The sequence below is a fragment of the Symphalangus syndactylus genome, chromosome 2, assembly GCF_028878055.3.
Source record: "Symphalangus syndactylus isolate Jambi chromosome 2, NHGRI_mSymSyn1-v2.1_pri, whole genome shotgun sequence".
NCBI lineage: Eukaryota > Metazoa > Chordata > Mammalia > Primates > Hylobatidae > Symphalangus > Symphalangus syndactylus.
In genome coordinates this window covers 19,114,668-19,136,609 of record NC_072424.2, presented here as the reverse complement: position 1 = coordinate 19,136,609, position 21,942 = coordinate 19,114,668, and the positions used below count along the sequence as shown (strand labels likewise).

At 52.2% G+C, this 21,942-nt stretch overlaps 1 protein-coding gene and 1 long non-coding RNA gene across 7 annotated transcripts in view; one reads left to right on the top strand and one right to left on the bottom strand.

The window, feature by feature from the left end:
- GRK5 (G protein-coupled receptor kinase 5) overlaps positions 1-21,942 on the top strand; it is a 248,281-nt gene that overhangs the window by 109,015 nt on the left and 117,324 nt on the right. For 5 of the 6 annotated variants that reach the window (XM_055247300.2, XM_063625163.1, XM_063625179.1 and 2 more), the window contains one exon: positions 10,147-10,242. The exons of the other annotated variant lie outside the window; for it this stretch is intronic. In XM_055247300.2, the coding sequence (XP_055103275.2) occupies positions 10,147-10,242 (96 nt within the window). The remainder of the gene's footprint in view (positions 1-10,146; positions 10,243-21,942) is intronic. 6 annotated transcript variants of the gene reach the window in all.
- LOC134734215 (uncharacterized) lies at positions 18,020-19,695 on the bottom strand. Its single transcript, XR_010117524.1, has 2 exons — positions 19,502-19,695; positions 18,020-18,554 (listed from the first exon to the last, which is right to left on the bottom strand). It is a non-coding gene; the product is annotated as an uncharacterized lncRNA (long non-coding RNA).

Here is a 21,942-nt window from a genome sequence, read left to right as displayed (position 1 = left end):
AATCAGGATTCTGGGAAATGGGTAGTTGAGCTGGGCTGAAGGGCCCTGAAGACATAGCAGCCTCAACAGCTGTAACACAGTTCTAACTACCCAGGATTAGTGCAGACATCACAAATGAAGAGCACAGTCTCCACAAGACCACCCTCACTCCAGGCACCTGCCACAAGGGTGGGGGTCCCCAGGCCACTGGCACTTCTGACCATGGCAACAGATTCGGGGATTCCCCTGAAGCTCTCAGGTTGGATAACTTCCTAGACTCCCTCACAGAACCCAGTGCAGCGCTACACTGACAATTACAGTTTTATTGTTGCAAAAAGATACCCAAACCAGTGACAGGGAGAGGTGCCCAGGGCAAGGCCTGAGAGTCCCAGATGTGAAGCTGCCATGGATGTGCCACCTCCTGGCACATAAGTGTGTGATTACCAGGAAGCTCACCCAGGCCTCAGTGTCTGGAGTTTTTACTGGAGCATCATGATTTTGGCATGACTGATGGAATCACTGGGCACGTGGTCGAACCCAGTGTCTGGCCCCCTGTCTCTCCCTGGAAGTCAGGGTGATATCACGTGGCCCAAAGCCTCAACCTTCTAATCCCATGGCTGGTCTCTCTGGCATGCCCAGCCTCCCTCATGAGTCATCTTGTTAGCGTAAACTCAGATATGGCTTCAGGGGCCTACCATGAATGAAAAAGACACTCCTGTTACTCAGAAAATTCCAAGGACTTAGAGACTACCTCTCAGGAACCAGGGACAAAGGCCAGTCAGATTCTTTATTATACAATGACCAGTTGGGGCCTGTGCAAAGACGTGAGAGTGTCCTGATCTGTGGGGATGCCAGGAGTCTGCCCCAGAGGGGTGTGGCCCATGCGAAAACAGGCCCCCACTTATTCAGGGCCCAGAAAGCACGGCAGGTCCACTGTGGATCCTGCCTTCCCATCCCCAGGGACGACTCTCTTTTCTCTGGGATCTGTAAATAATAAAGGTCCAAGGGTCACCAGAAGGCAAAGAGGCATTCAGTAGACGGGTGTGTGTGTGTGTGTGTGTGCGCGCCCAAAATAGGTGTGAGGCTTGAGGTGACTTCTGCCCAACTTCACAGGGAGACGATCAGGGCCTGGGGGAGAGTGGGGGGCAGTGGCCCGTGAGGCCGTCTCATTGGCCCGGTCCCCTCAAGGCTGCAGCTGAGCGGTGCTCTCCCTGCAGTCTCCCTTAGGCTTTCCAGTATAGGAGGGGCCTCATACGGTTTGCCCTGCCCCTGTGAGTGGCCCTATTAATGGCTTTAAGGCTGCCAGGCGTCCTGCTGTGAGAAGAATGCTTGACTCAAGTCAGGCAGGACGCAGCGACCTTGTCAGAGTCAGAGCCGAGGATCCCCGCATTCTGGAGCTGGGAGGAATATTTTTCAGTCAACTTTTCCAAGCCTGTGTGTGTCTCTTCAGGTCCTTTTTAGAAGGCGTAGACAGGGCAGAAATAACAAGTCAGTGAGGAAGAAATTCCTAGAAAGAGTAGTCCCGTCATCCCTTTTCTCACTGATTTCAGGGACTTTCTCTTGACTTACAGCAGTGGCTGTCAACGTGAGAGTGCATCAGAGTCATCTGCAGAGCTCATTAAGTCACCGATGCTGGCCCATCCCCAGAGTGTCTGATTCTGTAGGTCCAGGTTGGGGCCCAGGAAGCTGCATTTCTAACTGGCTCCCAGCGATGCTGATGCTGCTGGTCCAAGGACCACCGAGAACCACTGACTTAAGGGCAAGAAGGAAGCTCCTTCCAACAAATGCATAGAACCTTCCTCAGTTTCCCCCGTGGAACCTTTCTCTGATCAATTGCGCATTTGTCACCAGGGAGGAAAAGAACATTATAAAGACTAAGAGTCAGAACAGCTGAGCCCTGGTTCAGGTTATGATACACACTGCCTGATTGAGGCAAGGTTCTTTCCTTTCTGGGACTCTATTTCTGAATCTGTCAAACAGGTTCGATACTAGGACCTACCTCACAGGGGTGATGTGAGGATTGAACTAGATGACATGTTACTGGTGCAAATTCCCTGACTCTGGGTGTACAGCAAAGGCCATACAAGCAGTCCAGGGTCAGTTGTTTTGCGCAGGTCTGTCCCTTCCCTCCCAAGGATGGTATGTGAACCCGTTGGGCTGAAAGGAACCCAGTAAGTTAGACCTTAGACCGTCCAGATCACCAGTATTGCGGGCTTTGTCAGTGTCCTTTGGAGGAGGGGGCTGGACTGGCAGTTCCACTCCACTGTGCCAGGTGATCACAGGGCTCTGGGGGCTGTAGGCCGCTCACTGCTCAGAACCCATCATCGCTGCACCCCAGCCACATCCCACTGGGCTGACACTGCCACAGGGATAGTGCCTTCCTGGAGCTCAGGTCGTCCCACTGCCCTCTCCAGAAGCACTGCACCTCCCCATCCTCAGCTTCTCCCTTCTGTTCTCCACGCCGGTTCATTTCAGCCCCTGCCTTGAAAACACAAACACCACTCTCAGAAACAGCAAAGGCAACAAGAATAACAGCAAGCCAGTTTCTTCCCCCACCAAGACAGCCTCTTCTCCCATGGCAGTTTTTTGGGTGGAATGATACTTTTATTCTTCCCTGGGGATAGCCACAGGAGCAAAAGAAACGCTTTAGTCTCTCAATAGCTCACTGTGACAAGTGCTTGGCCCATGCTTAAGAATCAGTGGCTTTTTATTATCACTTGGCTTCTGCCTTCCATCGGGTACTCCATTCCCTGATAGGACATGCCCTCCTCCTGCGGGGCCCCCACCCTCCTTTGTTGGCCACTCTCCTTCCTCCTGCCCTGCCTTCCCCAGTCTGGCAGGAGGGCACCTGTTGGAGGAAATTGCTGGCAGCTGGCAGCCGAGGGGGCCCCCGGGGCTGGAGAAAGCAGGAGTGAGTGTGGGATTGGACAAGCAATGCCCTCCCTAGAGTCTTCCCTTCTAAAGGGCCAGTGGCAGCCTGAGCCATGAATCAGGGGACACACCATCTTGCTGTTGTCCGCCTTTCTCCAGGTTTTGTCTTGGACTTCTTCCCACCCAAGGCCACCTTGGTCCTCTGGTGCCTTCCCCAGAGCAGGAGCCCCCCTGATCAGCCCTGGGCCTCGGTCACTGCCATTTTCCCTTGCCTGGTGGGGCCACCCTTCTCCATGCAACCTCCCCTACCTGCCTGGCTACAACCCCAGCTGTCTTGCTCATCTTTGCTCTTTGATGCATGGAATGAGCTGGATGAGGTCAGGGACCATGTCCTCTTCCCTGACTTGTTACTGGTACCTGGAAGGTAAACCCTGAACAGCAGAGGATCCTTTGGGAAAGCAAATAAAGCCCGAGGCCCCATGGGACAGGAAATAGCGGCGAGCCAGTGACAGCAGAAGATTGTGCTCCCTCTTGGGTGTGTGGCTTATTCCCTGGCTCCATTAATTCCTCTCCCTGAGCCTCAGCTTTCTCATCTGTGAATAGGGTCAGTACCTCCTGAATGAGGGCCAAATGTACAGTGTCCAGGTCAGTGCTCAGCCCAGAAGGCTGGCAGAGAGGGAGGGAGGGAGGCTGTCATTTATTCCTGCAAGCACTCATGCCTTTACGCAGTCAGCCAAGTAACTTAATGGAAGCTTGCAATTAAGCAAGCATTAGCTGCATGCCATCCTTCCCAGGAGCAGGTCTGGCCTGAGCTGGGAGAGGGCTGTGATCCAGACAGGGGGCTCTGCCTCTTCAGGGCAGCACGAGAAGGGACACTAGAGCTGGAGCTTGAAGAGCAAGCATTCCTGGCAGAGAAAGCCACGCCTGCAGGGTCGGAGTAGGGGAATGATGATGCATACAGGGATTGGAGGGGCTTCCAGGTGGCCAGGTGGCTGGATGTAAAGCATGACACTTGCATTCACTCAGCAGATACTGTTTGGGCATCTACAGTGGACCAAGAAGAAGGTGACAGAGAACAAAGGAACCCAGGTCCGTGACACCACGGGTCCGCTATCAGCACAGGGGAGACTGATGACGGGCAAGGAAACAAATAAGTGGGAAGATTTCAGGTGGTGATGAGAGCTGTGGGCTGGGTCTGGGAGTCCAGCAGTCACTTCACACGTAGAGGTTGAATGAGTCCATGAAAGTGTGCCGCACGCGTTGAGAGAATGGATCTGTAAGCTGATGTGCATGTTCAACAGAGAGACAGACAGACTGACCGACCAGTGCTTCCTACACACTTCCATGGCACGTGGAGAACGGGCCTGCTTCACAACCGAGCTCGGAGGAGACCTCCAGGAAGGTAGAATTCAGGCTAAGACTGGAAGTGTGGGTGGGAAACATTCAGAAAGGAAGAAGGTGCTCCTGGCAGAATGAACAGTGAGTGTAAAGGCCCTGAGAGCAGAGGCAGGGAGGGAAATAAACTTAGGAAGATGGTCACCGAGGCCCTGAATGGGACCAAGGAGAATGGGCTGAGCCTATGGGTGGTCAGGCCTGGGAATTGGCCATGCCTGCTGCTGGGACCTGAGCACGGGGGAGGTGGGAGGTGATGGCCCCAGCCCCTTGTAGGCCTAACACCCCTCCCCAGCAGTGAGGTGGGCCTAGGGCAGTGGGGGCCATAGGGCCAGGACACAGGAGGAATTTTTACAGTGGCATGACTGAGCCCTGCCCCCTCTCAGGATACAGAGAAACAATCAAGTCCTATGAAATAATAAACAGTGCCAATACTTCAGTTATCAAATATGCAGCTCCACAACCCTGCAGCAGCTTGAGAGCCAAACATTTGTCTAGACGTGGTGCCCTCTCTGAGGCAGGTTTTGTTTGTTGTTAAGAAGTGAAACCTTCTGCTAGCCCATCTGAGTCAGGAAGGTTGGGTTTATTTCATGGCACTTTTAGAGGAACTGAAAGAAAGCCAGATATGGGGTGAGAGGCCATTCTGGGGTCTGCTGTCATTTAGGGGGATCCCTGCTGAGAACATCCTTGTATTAGCTTCCTGTTGCTCCTGTAACAAACTGCCACAAGCTAAGTGGATTAAAACACCACACATTTAGTATCTTACTGTTCTGGAGATCGGAAGTCTGACGTAGTCTCAGTGAGTTAAAGTCAAGGCATCAGCAGGGCTGTGTTCCCTCTGGGGGCTCCGGGGAGAATCCTTCCTGGCCTGCATGCCTTGGCTCATGGCCCCTTCCCGTCTTCCAAGCCAGCAGTGGCTGGTGAGTCTTTGTCACACTGCATCACTCTGACACTGGTTGTGCTTCCTCCCTCTTCCACATTTTAGGACCCTGTTGGTGACAGTGGGCCCACCTGGATAATCCAGGATTATGTCCCTATCATTATCCATAATTTCATCCTCAAACTTAATGCTCATTTGTCACGGAACCTAACGTATTCACAGGTTCTAGGGATTAGGGCATCCCTGAGGGCGTTATCCTGCCCACCACAGTCCCCCTGCCCTATTCTGGAAGCTGAGGAAATAGGAAATAGGGTTGAGGAGGAAAGTGAGCCCAGGCCGTAGCTGGAGAGTCTGCACCCTCGGCTTGGGGCTGCCTCCAAGTGGCTTACCTTTCCCACCACCTCCAACCCCACCACAGCTGCCCCATCACTAACAGATCTCCCCCAACCCCTGTTCTTTTCCTAAATGTTGGTAAAATGGTCATTAAGTAAAGCAGCATTTTTCCACATCCCTACCCTTGACTGACTCTTTCTTTTGAGATGGGGTCTTGCTCTGCACCCAGGCTAGAGTGCAGTGGCATGATCATAGCTCACTGCAGCCTTGAACTTCTGGGCCCAAGCAATCCTCCTGTGCGCCACCATGCCCAGCTACTTATTTTATTTTTATTTTTAGTAGAGACGGAGTCTTGCTATGTTGCCTAGGCTGGTCTAAACTCCTGGGCTCAAGCAATCCTCGCATCTTGGCCTCCCAAAGTGCTGGGATTACAGGCATGAGCCACCACATCTGGCCCCAACCCTTGACATTTTAGAGCCAACCATTCTTTGTTCCAGGGGTCTGTCCTGTGCACAGTGCAATGTTTAACCACATCCTTGGCCTGCACCCACTAGCTGCCAGTAGCACCTCTCCACCCAGTGGTGACAATTAAAAATGTCTCCAGACATTGCCAAATGTTCCCTGGGAAGCCGTTGCTGGGGTTGGGAACCACTGAGGTAACGCCTTGGATGTGTCTGTCTTCCCTGCTAGCGACACTGCATCCGGCACCTGCAGAGGGCTTGCCGCTTAGTATGTGCTCAACACATATTGGTTGAACGAATCAGTGAACCTATGTTAACTTTCTTAATAAATTACAAGTGTGCGTGTATAAAATGACTCCTGGGTTCCATAGACTGGCTGCCTGAGAGTCACCCAGGGATCCTTTTAAGAAGTCACATTCCTGGGGTCCAATCACAGAGGATTGGGGTACAGCCTAACAATCTGTATTGTCAAGAGTGCTTCATCAGTTCCCCAAAAACTTAAACATATATACCATATAATCCATCAATTTCCCTCCTGAGTATATACCCAAAAGAATGGAAAGCAGGGACTTGAACAGATACTTGTATGCAAATATCCATAGCAGTGTTATTCGTGATAGCTAAAAGGTAGAAACAGCCCATGTGTCTATCCACAAATGAATGATAAACAAAAGGTTGTATACCCATACAACAGAATATTATTCAGCCTTCAAAACAAATGAAGTTCTGACACGTGCTCCAACATGGGCAAAGCTCGAGGACATTACGCTAAGTGAAAGAACAGACACAAAAGAACATGTATGATTCCCTTACACGAGGTATCTAGAGTAGTCACAATCATAGACGCGGAACGTAGGAGACAGGTTGCCAGGGACTGGGAGGAAGGAGGGAATGAGAGTTAATGTTTAATGGGTTCAGAGTTTCAGTTTGGGATGATGAAAGAGTCCTGGAGACGGAAGGTGGTGATGGTTCCACAGCAATGGGAACGTCCTTAATGCGGCTGACTCGTTCACCTAAATAATGGTTAAACTGGTACATTTTATGTTACGCATATTTTGCCATATGCAGAAAATGGTGCTTCATGCCTGCCAGGTCTGAGAATCAGTAGTGTACAAGAGGAATGGGGAGCAGGGGATGGACCCGTCGAGTTCTAACGACCCTCCCAGGCCTTGCAGCTGCTGGGATGGGGACGTCAGACTCTGCTGAGCTAGGGTTTAGGCTGATTTCTTGAGAGGGTGGCCTTTCTCTGGGCGTGCATAGAACCTCTAGGCTGCCTGAATGAGGGCTACGGCTGGATGAGGATTGACTTGTCTGGAGGCCACGTGTGCTGTCCCCCGGGCAGCTGCTGCCCAGCTCCGGCTGATTCTTGCCATGTGGGGTGCCTGGCTGTGGGAGAGACGTCCAAGATGATCTGGATTTCAATGTGAAATCTCCTCATTTTTATTTATTTCAATAGTTTTGGGGGAACAGGTGGTGTTTGGTTGCATGGAATGTTCTTTAGTGGTGATTTCTGAGATTTTAGTGCACCCGTCATCTGAGCGATGTACACTGTACCTAGTGTGTAGTCTTTTATCCCTCACCTCCTTCCCACCCTTCCCCCAAGTCCCCAGAGTCCATTATATCATTCTTATGCCTTTGTGTCCTCATCTGAGCTCCTGGGAATCTCCTAATTTTTCAATGTTGGCAACTGGTTCAGTGAACAAGCAAGTGGACAAACAAGCCACCTAAGGGTCACACTGGTGACCCTGCAGGCCTTTGGTCCGGCCTGCAGCTTTTCTGGGAGCTCACAGGCTGGGGCCCCAGCTAGATCCTTGCTCCTGCTCCCATTACAGTTGCCACGTCACTCCTGAAGTCTGACACCAGCTTTCTCTTTGATCCTCTAAGAATTTCTCTTGTATTCAGGGCACCCAAAATGGTGGTTTACAGACAGAACAGCAAGAGCAAGAGCCCAGGGTCTGGATTCTGCTCAGGCTGGGGTCTTGGCTCTGCCAATTATGAGCCACGGGGCCATAGGTGACTTGCTACCTTTCCCCCATGCCTTGATTTCCTCATCTATCAACTGGGTATACCGTAGTTCCTGCCGGCCGGGCGCAGTGGCTCATGCCTGTAATCCCAGCACTTTGGGAGGCCAAAGCAGGCAGATCCCTTGAGGTCAGGAGTTTGAGACCAGCCTGACCAACATGGTGAAACCCTGTCTCTACTGAAAATATGAAAAATTAGCCGGGCGTGGTGGTGCACATCTGTATTCCCAGCTACTCGGGAGGCTGAGGCAGGAGAATCACTTGAACTCAGGAGGCAGAGGTTGCAGTGAACCAAGATCGCGCCATTGCACTCCATCCTGGGTGACAGAGTGAGACTCTGTCTCAAAAAAAGAAAAAATAAAGTTCCTGCCTCGTAGAGTAAGGGTGAAGCCTGCAGGTGAGGGACTTGGCCCCGGGCAGGGCCAGTGCAGGGCTGAGCAGTATGCACGTGTATGTTTATGTGTGCATGAAATCTGTGTGCACTTGTGTGTGTGGCCCCCATTGGTGGAAAGAAGGAGCGTGGCATGGGTCGAGCCACCAGCAGGCCCAGTGATTTCTTCCTCAAAGAGTCATTCTGAGGATTAAACAAGATCATGTACAGATGGAGCCTCACCACGGCAGGTGCCCAATACGCATTCCTTCTGTCCCTTGGAGTGTAAGGCCTTGGCCGTCTGTGGAGATTTGAGAGGAGGACACTGGGGCTAGTTGGAGAGGAGGGAGTTGGGTTGAAGATGCAATGAGAGGAGAGGAGAGAGATGGACTCCTCCCCATCAGCACCCTCCCCTGCTTCCTGGAGCAGGAGTGGAGTTCTGGTCCCATTCTCAGAGGCAGGTGCACTGGCTAATCAGGGCTATGACCTTGCTTTCCAGGATAGCTTGGATGACAGTTAAGAATCCCTGGTTCTGTGCCTGCTTTTAAACACATGCTACCTTGTTATCCCTCCTTTCAGCTTTGGGAGGAAGGCCTTACTGTCTCCACTTCATGGATGAGGACTCAGAGTGGGTGGGTGCTTGTCCAGGCTTGCCTGGGCAGCAGGGGATGGCCACAGGGCCAGAGCAAGGTGGAGGACGGGTTGGGCTGGCTGGGAGAGGGCTGGAGCTGGGTGCCACTGGGCTCCCCTGGGTTTGCTGGTGTGCAGAAGGGGCCTTGTCCTGCCCAGTCGGTTCCTGGGAGGGTGAGAGAGTGGAGGGGCTGCATACCTACCCGGAGCAAGCAGACGAGCTACATAAAATCCTGATGACCAAGGGGCCCAAAGGGCTCCATGACCTGTGGTGAGTCATGGACAGATGGTGGCTAAGCACCACTGTAAAGGTGGAGAGTGGGTGACGGCATCTCAGTCCCCAGGAGCCCTCCGGCCACATGGCACAGCAGTGCCTCCAGGTCCAAGGCCCAGACGCTGGTGGGCTCAGGGACACTCAGGCCCAAAGCTGCACCCCATTGCTGTTTGCGCCTGTGCACCCTGACACCTGTCCACCATCCCTTGGACAAGGAGTGCGAGGATGACGGGAACACCTGTGTGCGTCTCATGGTTCTGCACGTTACACGTGCCTGTTCATTACAGGTGTTCATTACTAGTGCACGTTCATTGTGTGTGTGCATGTTCATCACGTCCACGTGCTCAGTACTCGTGTGCACAGGGGAGGATGTGAGGCAGGGCGGGCCCCTCAGGAGTCTCTCCTTCCTTCCAGTCTCGGAGACTCTGGGGTTTGTGAGGAGGGAGAAGAAGGGGGTACTTGACAAGTGGAAACTGAAGTTCTTGTCCCCCAACATCTAGCCTCCAGCTGGGGAAGGAGACTCTCCACAGAAAGCAAGAGGACAAAATGAGGGCCATGAGGGGCTGTGGGCACCTGCCTGTGCCTCCACCCCACAGGGATGTCCTAAGCTAAAGGGGGCGTTCAGACGCGGCAGGCCTGGCCCCTGCTGTGGGAAGGCTGTGATCTAGTCTAGGGGAACAGCAGTGCAGGGGAGCCCTAGGCCTCACTGCTAGGGGGCTGGGGTCAGACAGGACTGTGCAGGATACTGGGGCTCACAGCCCACCTGGGAGGAATAGTGTGTGTGTATGTGTGTGTCTTGGGCTGGGGGTGTGTCACTGGCGTGGCCTACAGCCGTCCCTCTGTCTTTTAGCCCAGGAGGCTGGTGGGCAGGCTCACTGCGGGGACGCCGCAGGCTCCGGAGCCTCAGCCAGGCATCTTTTTCCCCATCTCTGCAGGGGGCGGAGGAAAGCGCAAAGGGAAAAGCAAGAAGTGGAAGGAAATCCTGAAGTTCCCTCACATTAGCCAGTGTGAAGACCTCCGAAGGACCATAGGTAAGCTGTCCTGCCCGGGGACTGTGGGGGCAGCGAGTAGCAGGTGAGCCGCCAAGCCGTCTGTGCAATGAGGCAAATGCCAGTCAGTGGGCACAGTATCGTGTTTCCAGATAGGGGCTCCAGGCTGACCTCTTTGCTAATTGACATAAACAGGCAACCAGTATTCATTGAATATATGGCGTGTGCCGGGCAGAGCAACCTCCTCCCAGTTACCCTTTGAGGCAGGTGCTATTATTTAATATTTCACTTCACCTTTCAGATGGGGAAACTGAGGCACAGAGTGGTTCTGTAACCGGCCCAAAGTCACACAGCTGATGGGAGGGTGGTGGAGGTGGGCCAGGCCCAGCACAGAGCCGCCGCTCGTAACTTCCCCCCTTTCTTCCTGGAGCCTGTGGGTCCTGCCCTCGGGGCAGCCCAGGCTTTGGGAGCTGAGAGTCGGGTGAGGTGGGGGAGGTGGGGTGAGGTGGAGTGAGGTGGGGGAGGTGGGGCTCCCCTTTCCACTTGCTGGGGATGTCAGTGCTCCTGAGAAGCCACTGGGCTCAGTGGCACAGCTTAGCCCCTTGTATCCAGCACACACACACCAGGCACCTCCAAGAGCAGCCAACCAAGTGGGTCTGTGCCTGGTCCCATGCAGGACACGGCTGTGGTGAGGAGGCCTGGGTGCCTGGGCGAGAGCACCCAGGGGGCAGGCATGATGTGAGGCCCCACTCCAGAGTGTCTGGGGTCCCGGCCCTTCTCCCCTCTGTGCCCTGGGGTGAGTCCTTCCCTGTCACCGCGTGAGGGCTCCCCATCCGCTTATTATTGTCAGAGGTCATGGACGTGCTGAACACGTTTAAGAGGACTCAAGTCCACTGAAGGCTGGGCACGGGGTGGTGCCGCCTGGAACTCCATAGGCCCAGCTTTTCTGGGGACTTCTGCCCAGGGCCTCGGGTGAGCTGCCCTGTGCCTGCCCTGGAATTCAAGGCCACGTGTAGCCATTCATTCAGCTTTTCTAAATGGCCTCTTCACGGCCTGGCGCCACCAGTTTCCAGGGCCGGGGGGACTTGCCTGCCACCCCCAGGCTTGCTCCGTCCTGGCCCCGGGCCACTCAGTCCACACTCCAGGTTTATAGGTGATAGGAAGCCATTTGTGCCCCGCCCCACGAAGGCAGACATGAGCAGGTGAAGCAAGTCGGGATCCTGAAGGGTCAGGAAACGTCCTCAAGACCCACCTTCCATCCCTAAAATCCCAGGCACGTCAGAATCCCCGTGGTGTTCTCAGGCCGAGAATGCTGCTGGCCTGAGGGATCGGGGGCTCTGGGTCCAGGCAGACATGGGTTCAGATCCTGCCCTCTCTCCTGGCCACATGACAAGTTAATTTATCCTGCTGAGCCTGTTTCCCCAGCTGTAACACTGTCTGTGAATCCAGTCATGGGGTGGGGGAGTGGGTGAGATGAGACCATGTGTGTAAAGGGCTTAGCTGGTGCCCTCCTCGGGAGACCAGGGGCCCACGCCCCTCTGCACGCTGGTGTGCTTTCCAGAGTTCCCACAGACACCACGGTGCCATGGATGCCGCGTGCACCCCTGATGATCAGCTTTTCTGCTGGAGGCACTCGAGGTCGGGTGGAAGAGAAGAGGGGCTGTGTTCCTGGGGCTGGAGCTTACTGGGGAGGATTTGACCACTGAGACTTTGCAGGGGGCCTTCAGAGAGGGGATCCAGGGAGAACTCCTCGGGTGACCGGCCATTTCCTCATGGGGGGCCATTTTGTTCTTCATGCTAATTTTGGCTCAGAGAGAATAGGGCCTGTTGTGGGACTGGGGAGGAGACCTTAGTTGCCATGGTTGCAACTCACCCATGTGTGCCCAGCAAGTACCCCCTTTCTGGTGAGCTGAGCCTTCTCTGTCATTTTCATCCTGGGTCTGCTGGCTGCCAGAAAGCCATTCCTGGATGCCAAGCCCAGCTTCTCCCAAAAGAGGGATGTTACCTCACAGCCCATTCACTGTGGCCCCAGGGAACGTCTTGCACTCATCCACAGGGCCACAGGGCTGCTCGGAGAGACCTTTCTGGGGTGTTGAGTTGGAGGTGAGAGTTTACAACAGGAGGAAAGCATCTCCAAGGGGAGCAATGTGAGAAGCGGGCACCTGCGCACAGCCACGCTCACCTGGCAGGGCGGTGCTTCCCGGCCCTGGCTAAACTGTCTGCAGGTGGTGATGCCAGGAGTGCTATGGGGCACAGCCAGATATGAAGGCCACTTCCTCAGAGAAGCCTCTTTTGACTCCTGAATTTAAATGAGCTCCAGACCAGAGTCTCTCAGAGCACCTGTCCTCTTCTGCCAGAGCACCCTTCCTCAGGGCTCTTTGAGGAGGAACTGGATTGTTAAAATTCACCACTGCGTAGTTGGTGCCTGGCTCACAGGAGGGGCACAACCGATGTTAGCTGGATGAACGAGGGAAGGAAAGAATAAATGAAGTGTAAGTGACCACTCAACTTATGAAGTGTTTTTAATAAATAGAAGAGCATTGAGAGCCAGAGACTGAGCATTCATGTAGCTGCCATCCAGATGAGAGAAATCTTAATATTTTGCTATATTTGATTCATGTGTTTCTCAAAAATATAAAACATGAAAATATGAAATATAGGATTTATGGTTCCAGACAAGAGGGAGAGATGCGGTATTCCCTGTCCTTCCCGCTAAGGACAGTCAAAAACCCTGGACATTATGTATAAAACAAAATCAGATTTTGAAAGCCGGGAGAGAAGAAGGCAGACTGGCTGGGGACCTCGAGCCATGAGGGAGGACACAGCGGTGAGCTCCCTGGGTTTCTTTTTTATATCCCAGAGTGGATCCTAGACAAACTTGCAACCCACAATGCCAGTGGGTGCAGACTAAAAAGCTCCTTCCCTCAAGACCAGCCTGACCAACATGGAGAAGCCCCATCTCTACTAGAGATACAAAATTAGCTGGGCGTGGTGGCGTGCGCTTGTAATCCCAGCTACTCGAGAGGCTGAGGCAGGAGAATCACTTGAACTTGGGAGGCAGAGGTTGCAGTGAGCCGAGATCGCGCCATTGCACTCCAGCTTGGGGAACAAGAGTGAAACTCTGTCTCAAAAAACAAAAACAAAAACAAAAAAAACCTCCTTCCCCCTGCAGAAAAGCTTTTGCTGGCAGAGCTGGTTACTGTAAAACTGTCACGTTTCTGCTACAGTTCACATGCCAGCAACGCAGACACCTACTTTTTTTTTTTTTTTTTTGGAGATGGAGTCTTGCTCTGTTCCTCAGGCTGGAGTGCAGTGGCGTGATCGTGGCTCACTGCAACCTCTGCCTCCTGGGTTCAAGCAATTCTTGTGCCTCAGCCTCCCTAGCAGCTGGGATTACAGGCGCCTGCCACCACGCCCAGTTAATTTTTGTATTTTTAGTAGAGACAGGGTTTTGCCATGTTGGCCAGGCTGGTCGCAAACTCTTGGCCTCAAGCGATCAGCCCATCTTGGTCTCTCAAAGTGTTGGGATTACGGGTGTGAGCCACTGCACCACCCTTTTCTCCTTCATGTAACCTATGTCTTAGCATGGGCTGCTTTAACAAATTCCCACAGACTAGGTGGCTTAAACAACATTTATCTCTCATTGTTCTGGAGGTGGGGAAGTCCAAGATGAAAATGCTGGCAGATCTGGTGTCCTATGAGGGCCCAGTTTTTCCTGGTTTACAGTTGGCTGTCTTCTTGTATCCTTGCATGGTGGGGGCGGGGGGGGAGAGAGAGAGAGAGAGAGAGAGCGCACGCTCTTGTCTCTTTTTATAAGAGCGCTAATCCTATTCATGATGGCTCCACCCTCATGACCGAATCACCTCCCAAAGGCGTTACCTCCAAATAACATCACACTGGGGGTTAGGTTTCAACATATGTGTTGCAGGGAGGACGCGGACATTCAGTCCATAGTCTAGGACTAGGTTCAGTGCCAACCTATTCCTAGATTCAAAGAGCCAGTGCACCCTGGCTTTCCGCCTCTCCCCTGAGACACAGCTTCTCATACTTTGAGATGAACTAGCCCTGCCAAGGCCTGTTGCCCCTCCCAGCCCCCTCCTCCCAAATTAAGACTCTCAGATCTAGGATGAGTGTGATGGCTCATGCCTGTAATCCCAGCGCTTTGGGAGGCTGAAGCAGGTGGATTACCTGAGGTCAGGAGTTAGAGACCAGCCTGGCCAACACGGGGAAACCCTACCTCTACTAAAAACACAAAAATTAGCTGGGCATGGTGGCGGATGCCTGTAATCCCAGCTACTCAGGAGGCTGAGGCAGGAAAATCGCTTCAACTTGGGAGGCAGAGGTTGATCTCCTCACTCCAGGCCTCCTCCCCATAAGCTTCCAGGCATTGCTCTGGGAGCACCTGAGTGTCCCTCAGCTTCCAGTCTGCCTGGCCCCACCTCATTCACTTCCACTGTGGGGGACCTGGGAGCACAGGATTTGGCTCTGAGCTTTTCTCTGTCCATGGACCACCGCCGCCCCCACCCCCCAACCGACCGACCATGGGCCCCAGCCCTGTCTGTCCTTCTAGGTCCATAAACTGGCCTCTTGGCAGGGTCCACTCCCCTGGGATGGTGTGAGGAGCGTGCGTGCTGGCGTGTGGAAATGGATTCTTCTGTTCTGCCGGAGGGTATTGAAAAGGCTCTGTGTGTGAGTGCCGTGGGAGAGAGGCCCGGGAAGGGCAGGAAGGCTGACGTGAGCCATGGGGCTGCAGCTCGTGGCCACGGGGCCAGGGTCTGGGCCTTCCCACTGTTTACAGTCCGTCGCTGAGGTGTTTGCCCAGTCTCTGCTGGGGTCCTGCTGGAAGGCTTTTTAAAATAAAATTCTCATTTCTTTCCTAGACCAATACACAAACCAAACAGTGGCCAATACTGCATTTATTTTTCTTGTGGACACATGAGCTCACTTTCTGAAGTTCTTTGGGAGGATGTCCTGGGACAGGCTTTGCCCCAAGGGGACAGGGCCCCTCTAGGGTGTGAGGTGGTGCCATGAGAAGGCTCTTGATCAGAGGTGAGGGCAGAACCCATGAGGACCCCAGGATGCCACCATCTCTGGTTGGCCCCAAACAGTGGTCTGTTAAAACCCTGGCCCTCTGCCTTCAGCCCTGCCCTGGACAGCCACAGACCGTCTCTATCTAGCAGCCAGTGTGATTTCTGAGAAATGAAAACCGGACCCTGTGAAATCGTTCTCCTGCTGAAACCACCACAACAGCTCTCCATCCCACTAAGTGAAACCCAGACTCCTCACGGTGGCTTGTAAGCACTTTGCCCTGAGGTGAAGCCTGTAGACCCCTTATCAGAAGAATGCTTTTATATGTAAAATAGAATACCTAGGGTTACAGAAGAAACTGATCCTTTTTAAATATGCTTACTACATACTTCTAAAATTTATGATACAGAAATATATGTGCTTCTTTGCTAATATTTTAAATTATAAGGTCTAACTGTGGGTCTAATAGCTATTGTAATTTTGATTTTTTTTTTTTTTTTTTTGCCACAGGGTTTGACTCTGTCGCCCAGGCTGGAGTGCAGTGGCGTGATCTTGGCTCAGTGCAACCTCTGCTTCCTGGGCTCAAGCTATCCTCCCACCTCAGCCTCCTGAGTAGCTGGGACTACAAACGTGCACTACCACGCCCAGCTAATGTTTGTATTTTATGTAGAGATAGGATTTTGCCATGTTGCCCAGGCTGGTCTCAAACTCCTGAGCTCGAGTGATCCTCCCTCCTCGGCCTCCCGAAGTGCTAGGATTACAGGCGTGAGCCACTGCACCCGGCCAGCTATTGTAATTTTGAACTTGTCATGAACCTGAGCGAGCTTTTCAGATATCTGCAACAACTGATAGGAATGGATCTTTGATTTCCGTCGGTGACAAGTCCCAGGCACTGCTGACATTATTGTAGGTTGTTGTCTACATTCATAATTGAAGGAAGTGCATGTTTTCAGTTAGAGGTTGGTGAAAAGAAAGATGACATTTTTCTCCACCCCAGTCCATGGACTCCCTAAATCTTATCCATGGTCCTTTTGGCAGTGCCCTCCCTGTGCTGCCTTACGTGAGCTGGCCCTCACCTTCATCTTAGATCCCTCCCTCCTCCACCATTCACAAGCTGGTCTCCCTTTTGTCCTTTGAATAACACACGCTTGTCTCCAGCCCGGAGCCTTTGCACCTGCTGTTCTCACTACCCGGAATGTTCTTCCTCACACTTTTTCTTCCAGGGGACTTTAAGGTCTCAGTCCAAATATCATCTCCATAGAGAAGCCTTCTAAAAAGGAACCATACCCTCCCTCTAATTGCATCCTTTCCCATAGTGCTGTTTATTTAATGTTCTTACCCATAACTCCGTCTGAAGTCATCTTTTCGTTCACTTGTGTATTTTCTGTCTCCCACACTGGACTAGATGTTCTATGTTAATAGCAACTGTGTCTTGCCTGGTTCACTATGAGAACAGTGTCTGGCATAAAATAGGGGTTCATTAATACTAGGTGAATGGAGGAATGAATGAGGTGAAATATTTGAAATTAGAGCTCTTTTAAAAAAATTGGTGACGTGTTTGCTGTACCCAAATTTAATCTTAGCCAGTAGTTTACACTTAAAGTAATTAAAGTCTGGCCCTAGGAGGCACTGTAGGAAGCATCTGCTGTAACCCATCTCCCCCCACCCCTCCATCCTCACCATCCGGATGAGGCAGCTCAGCGCGATACATAGTCTCACAGCCACTAAGTGGGGAGCGGAAGCTGGTGGCTCCTGGGGCAGGTTGGTTTCCTCTGAAGCTGTAGTCGGAGTCATGATCACAGTGATGTCAGGTTTTCACAGAATCCTTAGCTCAGGGGACTGGAGAGCATCTTGTCCACTACCCATTGGTGGTGGAGTAAACAGGCTTCAAGGGGAGAGTGACCCGCCCAGGACAGCCGGGTCCCTGGTCTGGAGTGACACCTTGCAACTCCCCCATGAGCATATTGCTGCATAAGCATGTGGGCAAGGCCCCAGCCAGTACTCAAGGCAGGGAGACTCCTTAGGTGCTCAAAGGGGTGGACGTTTCTGTCTCTCTTGTATCTTGTAAGTGTGTGGGGCGAGTTTCTCTGCTTATTCAGTGCATGTTTAGTGAGCACTGAAAATGTGCTGTTCACGGGGGAGCTGAGCGGATCGCTGATCTCCTGGAACTCATCCACCAATGAGCATGGGGGACCGACTGAAATTAAGATGAGATGACAAATCAAGAAGGTTCCACAAGGGTGTGGAGCAGGTTGCTGAGCTGCAGAACCAAGGCAAAGGTCTATCCCCACTTCCCTGGAGGAAGTGGGGTCCCTCCTGGCCTAAAGGATCTCTCTGCGAGCTCCCTGAGGGCCTGGACCATGGGCTCTCCATCTGGGCATCTCCGTTGCTGTAGCAGCATGAGTGAGTGGATGGATGTTGCCTTCTCTTCAACCTGGAAGCCAGGACTGTGAGTGGCAGCCATGAGCACTGAGACAGATTCCTAGGCCAGCTGCAGCGGCGCAAGCCTGGAACCCCAGTGCTTTGAGGGGTGGAGGCAGGAGGATTGCTCAAACCCAGGAGTCCGAGGATACAGTGAGCTATGAATGTGCTGCTGCACCGCTCCAGCGTAGGCGACAGAGCGAGACCCTCTAAAAAAAAAAAAAAAAAAAAAAAAAGAGAAGAGAGATTCCTTGCCGCCCATCTCTGCTTCCAGTGTGAACTCCAGGTATGAACTAACAGATTTTCGACAGAACTGGCAGAGGGCAGACAGACAGCGAGAGGAGGAAGGGGTTCTCTAACGTCTGCTCGGTGAAACATCAAATAGTGACTTTATTAGTTAATGGGATAATTGTTCATGGGAGATCATTAGAGAGCCCAAATCAAAGAATTTCTTGGGATGTCCGAAACTTGGAAGGCTGGAACGTCATCACGAAGATAAAAGATTGTTGAGGTCTGCAAATATTTCTCAGTGACGCAGAAAGGTCTGTTGGGCAAAGTGTGGCATTTTTATTTATTTAGCTCAGGCTCATTGCGTACTTTATTCTTTCATTAAAAAAAGTCTGAGGGGGCTTGAGTGAAAGAGTTGATTATTCCACTGTTTGGCAATATTTCTGTAGGAACTGTCCAAAAGCTATATAATAAATCAAGGCCCCCTCCCCACCCCCCAACAGGACTGACGTTTATGAGGAGGCTGTTCACAGAAAGTAGCTGCTGCGTCTGGCGTGCCACAGCGGTGCCCCGAACTCTCACAGGCAGACAGGGGAGATTGAATTGCCTTGTGGGAGAGCCTCTTGCCAAAGCCTTAACTGTTTCCAGGAGCAGAAGCCCCAGGCTGTGGGGGATTCCTAGAGGAAAATGTAGAATCTTTTAACATGAGGAAAAAAAAAAAACCATCTTCATAGTGTGAAGATTTCCTTGAAGTAGCCTAGTACTTGGTTATTCACCCAACATTGCCTGCCTACTGCTTTGCCCTGCCTGCCTTGCCTCCCTCTCTCTCTCTCTCTCTCTCTCTCCTCCCTCCCTCTCTCTCCCTCTCTCTCCCTCTTTCTCCCTCTCCCTCTCTCTCTCTCTCTCTTTCTTTCTTTCCTCCTTTCCTTCTTTATCTTTCTCTGATATGTATTTTTTGAGACAGAATCCCATTATGTTGCCCAGGCAGGGCTCAAGTAATGTTCCTATCTCAACCTTCTAAGTAGGTGAGACTGCAGGTGTGAGCCACTCTGCCCAACTGCCATGTTCCCTTTTTTGTTTTTTTTGAGATGGAATCTCACTCTGTCCCCCAGGCTGGAGTGCAATGGTGTAATCTTGGCTCCCTGCAACCTCTGCCTCCCGGATTCAAGCAATTCTCCTGCCTCAGTCTCCCAAGTAGCTGGGACTACAGGCGCCTGCCACCACGCCTAGCTAATTTTGTGTTTTTAGTAGAGACAGAGTTTCACCATGTTGGCCAGGCTGGTCTCAAACTCCTGACCTCATGTGATCCACCTGCCCTGGCCTCCCAAAGTGCTGGGATTGCAGGCGTGAGCCACTGTGCCCGGCCTGCACATGTTCTTTAAACCAGACACTGGCTAACAGATACTTGTTAAGCTCCTCCTCTGTGCTAGGCATTGCTGCAGTCGCCGGAGCTGTGTCACAGGCCACCCTTGTCCAGCAGCGAGGGCTCCTGGAAGGATCTCTGTCACTGTCTTCAAGATGAAGTGGTGGTGCTGCTGCTCCCAGCCCTGTGACTTTGAGCAAGTAGCTTACTTTCTCTAGTTTGCAGTTTCTTTGTGTATAAACCGGAGACACTAACACCAACCTGGTGGAGCCTCTGGGAGGGCCAACAGAGTGTTGCACACAGGCCATCATTGTCATCAGCATCGTCATTGTCATCGTCATCCTCACGGCGGTAGTGGTTTGAGGGCAGAGGTTGAGGACCCTTTCAGAGGGTTTTGGAGTTTCCCAGAAAAGCTGAATCGGCTACACAGGATGAATGAGGCCAGCTGTTTTTGTGCTGAGGTGAGGTGGGTTCAGTGTCCCAGAGACTGTTGCCTTGGAGTCATCGGAATCCTCCTCTTCCTAGAGCACTGCCTCCAGCTGCTTCCTCTTCTTGGAAGCCCGCCCTGATTCCTGTGGTCCTCAGCCTTCCTTCCTCCCCGTGGCTCCACAGTTTGCCCAGGGAATCTGGAAGCATCACACTCTGCCTGGGCCCCTGCTCTGGCCCGGTGTGTTTCCTTGAAAGGACATATGTCATCTAGTAGCCTGCAGCCCCGAGTCCTAACAATGGTTACCCCCAGGGAAGGCGTGAAGGTCAGAGGGGACATTGGCTTTATCTGTAAGATTGTTTTTTTTTTTTTTTTAAAAAGAATGAATTGGCATGTTCTTTGTCTAATTAAAAATCCAAATGAGTAAAGACCAGATGCCCTGCCTGATTCCACAGTGGGGCAGAGGGAATGGTGACACTGTTTCCCCCTCTCTTTGTTAGCTTTGTGCCCCCTGATGAGTCTGGGACCCCTGAGAGGATGATGAGAATCTCACACATCTTGGTGACCCAGTCCCCTTCAGGCCTGCCTGGCTGGCACGTGAGCTCTTGATTTCATCGTCAGGGAAACCAAGTCTCTCTGCAGACGTCATTGCTGTCCTTGGGGTGATAAGGGCGCGTCATGTCTGTCGTTCTGCCACCTAGCCATGCTCTGATAAGGCACAGCATCTGCTTGTCCTTGGAGGGCGAAATAAATTTAGATGTGTTGGGTTTGGAACATCAGGTGACCTGTCTGCAGCTGGAGCTCTCAGGAGGGGAGAGTGGCCCCGCTGTCCGCGGTGTTAGTCTCACCTCCCCACTACGGCCGGAAGCTCTTTGAAAGAGAAGGCACGAACTCAGGCGCATGCGAGATACCCAGCAATACTGTCCGTGGGTGTCTTGTTTGGACAGTCTTAGAATGGAGTGGTGGCAGGGATTTTACAAATCACCTGGAGTTGTGGTTTTCAAAGACGGCTCTGCAGGGAGAGTGTGTGATCCAGGCCAGGCTTTTACCCAATTGGGCTTTATTTCACCTTTTATATTTGGGCTTCCGTGTCAGATTTCATTCTAGGGCTAAATTTGAGTTTGAAACCCACTGTTCTAGGCCAGTTCTCCCATTTCCAGATAAGTGAACTGAGTCCCGGAGAAACAAGGTCTTGCCAGGGTCTCCCCATGATTTGACTCCAAGGCAGGCTCTCTCCCCTACTGCATTAGTTTTTCCTGAGGTTGCCATAGTGAAATACCAGAGACCAGGTGGCTTAAGCAGCAGCAGTTTATTGTCTCACAGTTCTGGAGGCTGGAAGTCCAAGATCAGGGTGTCAGCAGGTTTGGTTCGTTCTGAAGGCTGGGAGGGAGAAGCTGTTCCAGGCCTCTCCTGTGGCTTCTGTTGGTTTGCTGTCATTTTTTGGTGTTCTGTGGCTGTAGACTCATCAGCCCTATCCCTGTATTCACCTTCACTCGGTCTTCTACCTGTGTGAATGTCTAAGTTTCCCCCCCTTTTTTCTTTCTTTTTTTTGAGATGGAGTTCTGCTCTTATTGCCCAGGCTGGAGCACAACAGCACGATCTCAGCTCACTGCAACCTCCACCTCCTGGGTTCAAGCAATTCTCCTGCCTCAGCCTCCCGAGTAGCTGGGATTACAGGCACCCGCCACCATGCCCGGCTAATTTTTTTTTATATTTTTAGTAGAGACGGGGTTTCACCAGGTTGCCAGGCTGGTTTTGAACTCCTGACCTCAGGTGATCGCCCACCTCGGCCTCCCATGTTATTGGGATTACAGGCGTGAGCCACCACACCCGGCCAAGTTTCCCCTTTTTCATGAGGACACCAGTCATATTGGATTAGGACCCACCCTAATGACCTCATTTTAACTTGATTATCTCTGTAGCGACCCTCTTTCCAAATAAGGTCACGTTCTGAGGTAATGGGGATTACGACTTCAGTGTATCTTCTTTAGGGGATCCGGTTGAACCCATAACATATTCACCTACTCATGTGGTCTGGTGGAGTTAAAGGTAGAGGGGTCAGGGATCCTGATTCCCACCGGGTCTGAGGGTGGACACTCCCTCTCTCCTGAGCCTGGTGGGGAGTTAACCGCTGCAATCCCGGGCTGCTCACTTCCCCAGTGGACCACAGGAATGTCTGTGGGAGGAGCAATTGTTTTTCAGACCATGTTGCAGCTTTTTCAATCTCTCTGTTTGTTATTGGTTAAGTCATAGTAATTGGAAAATTATTTTGCTA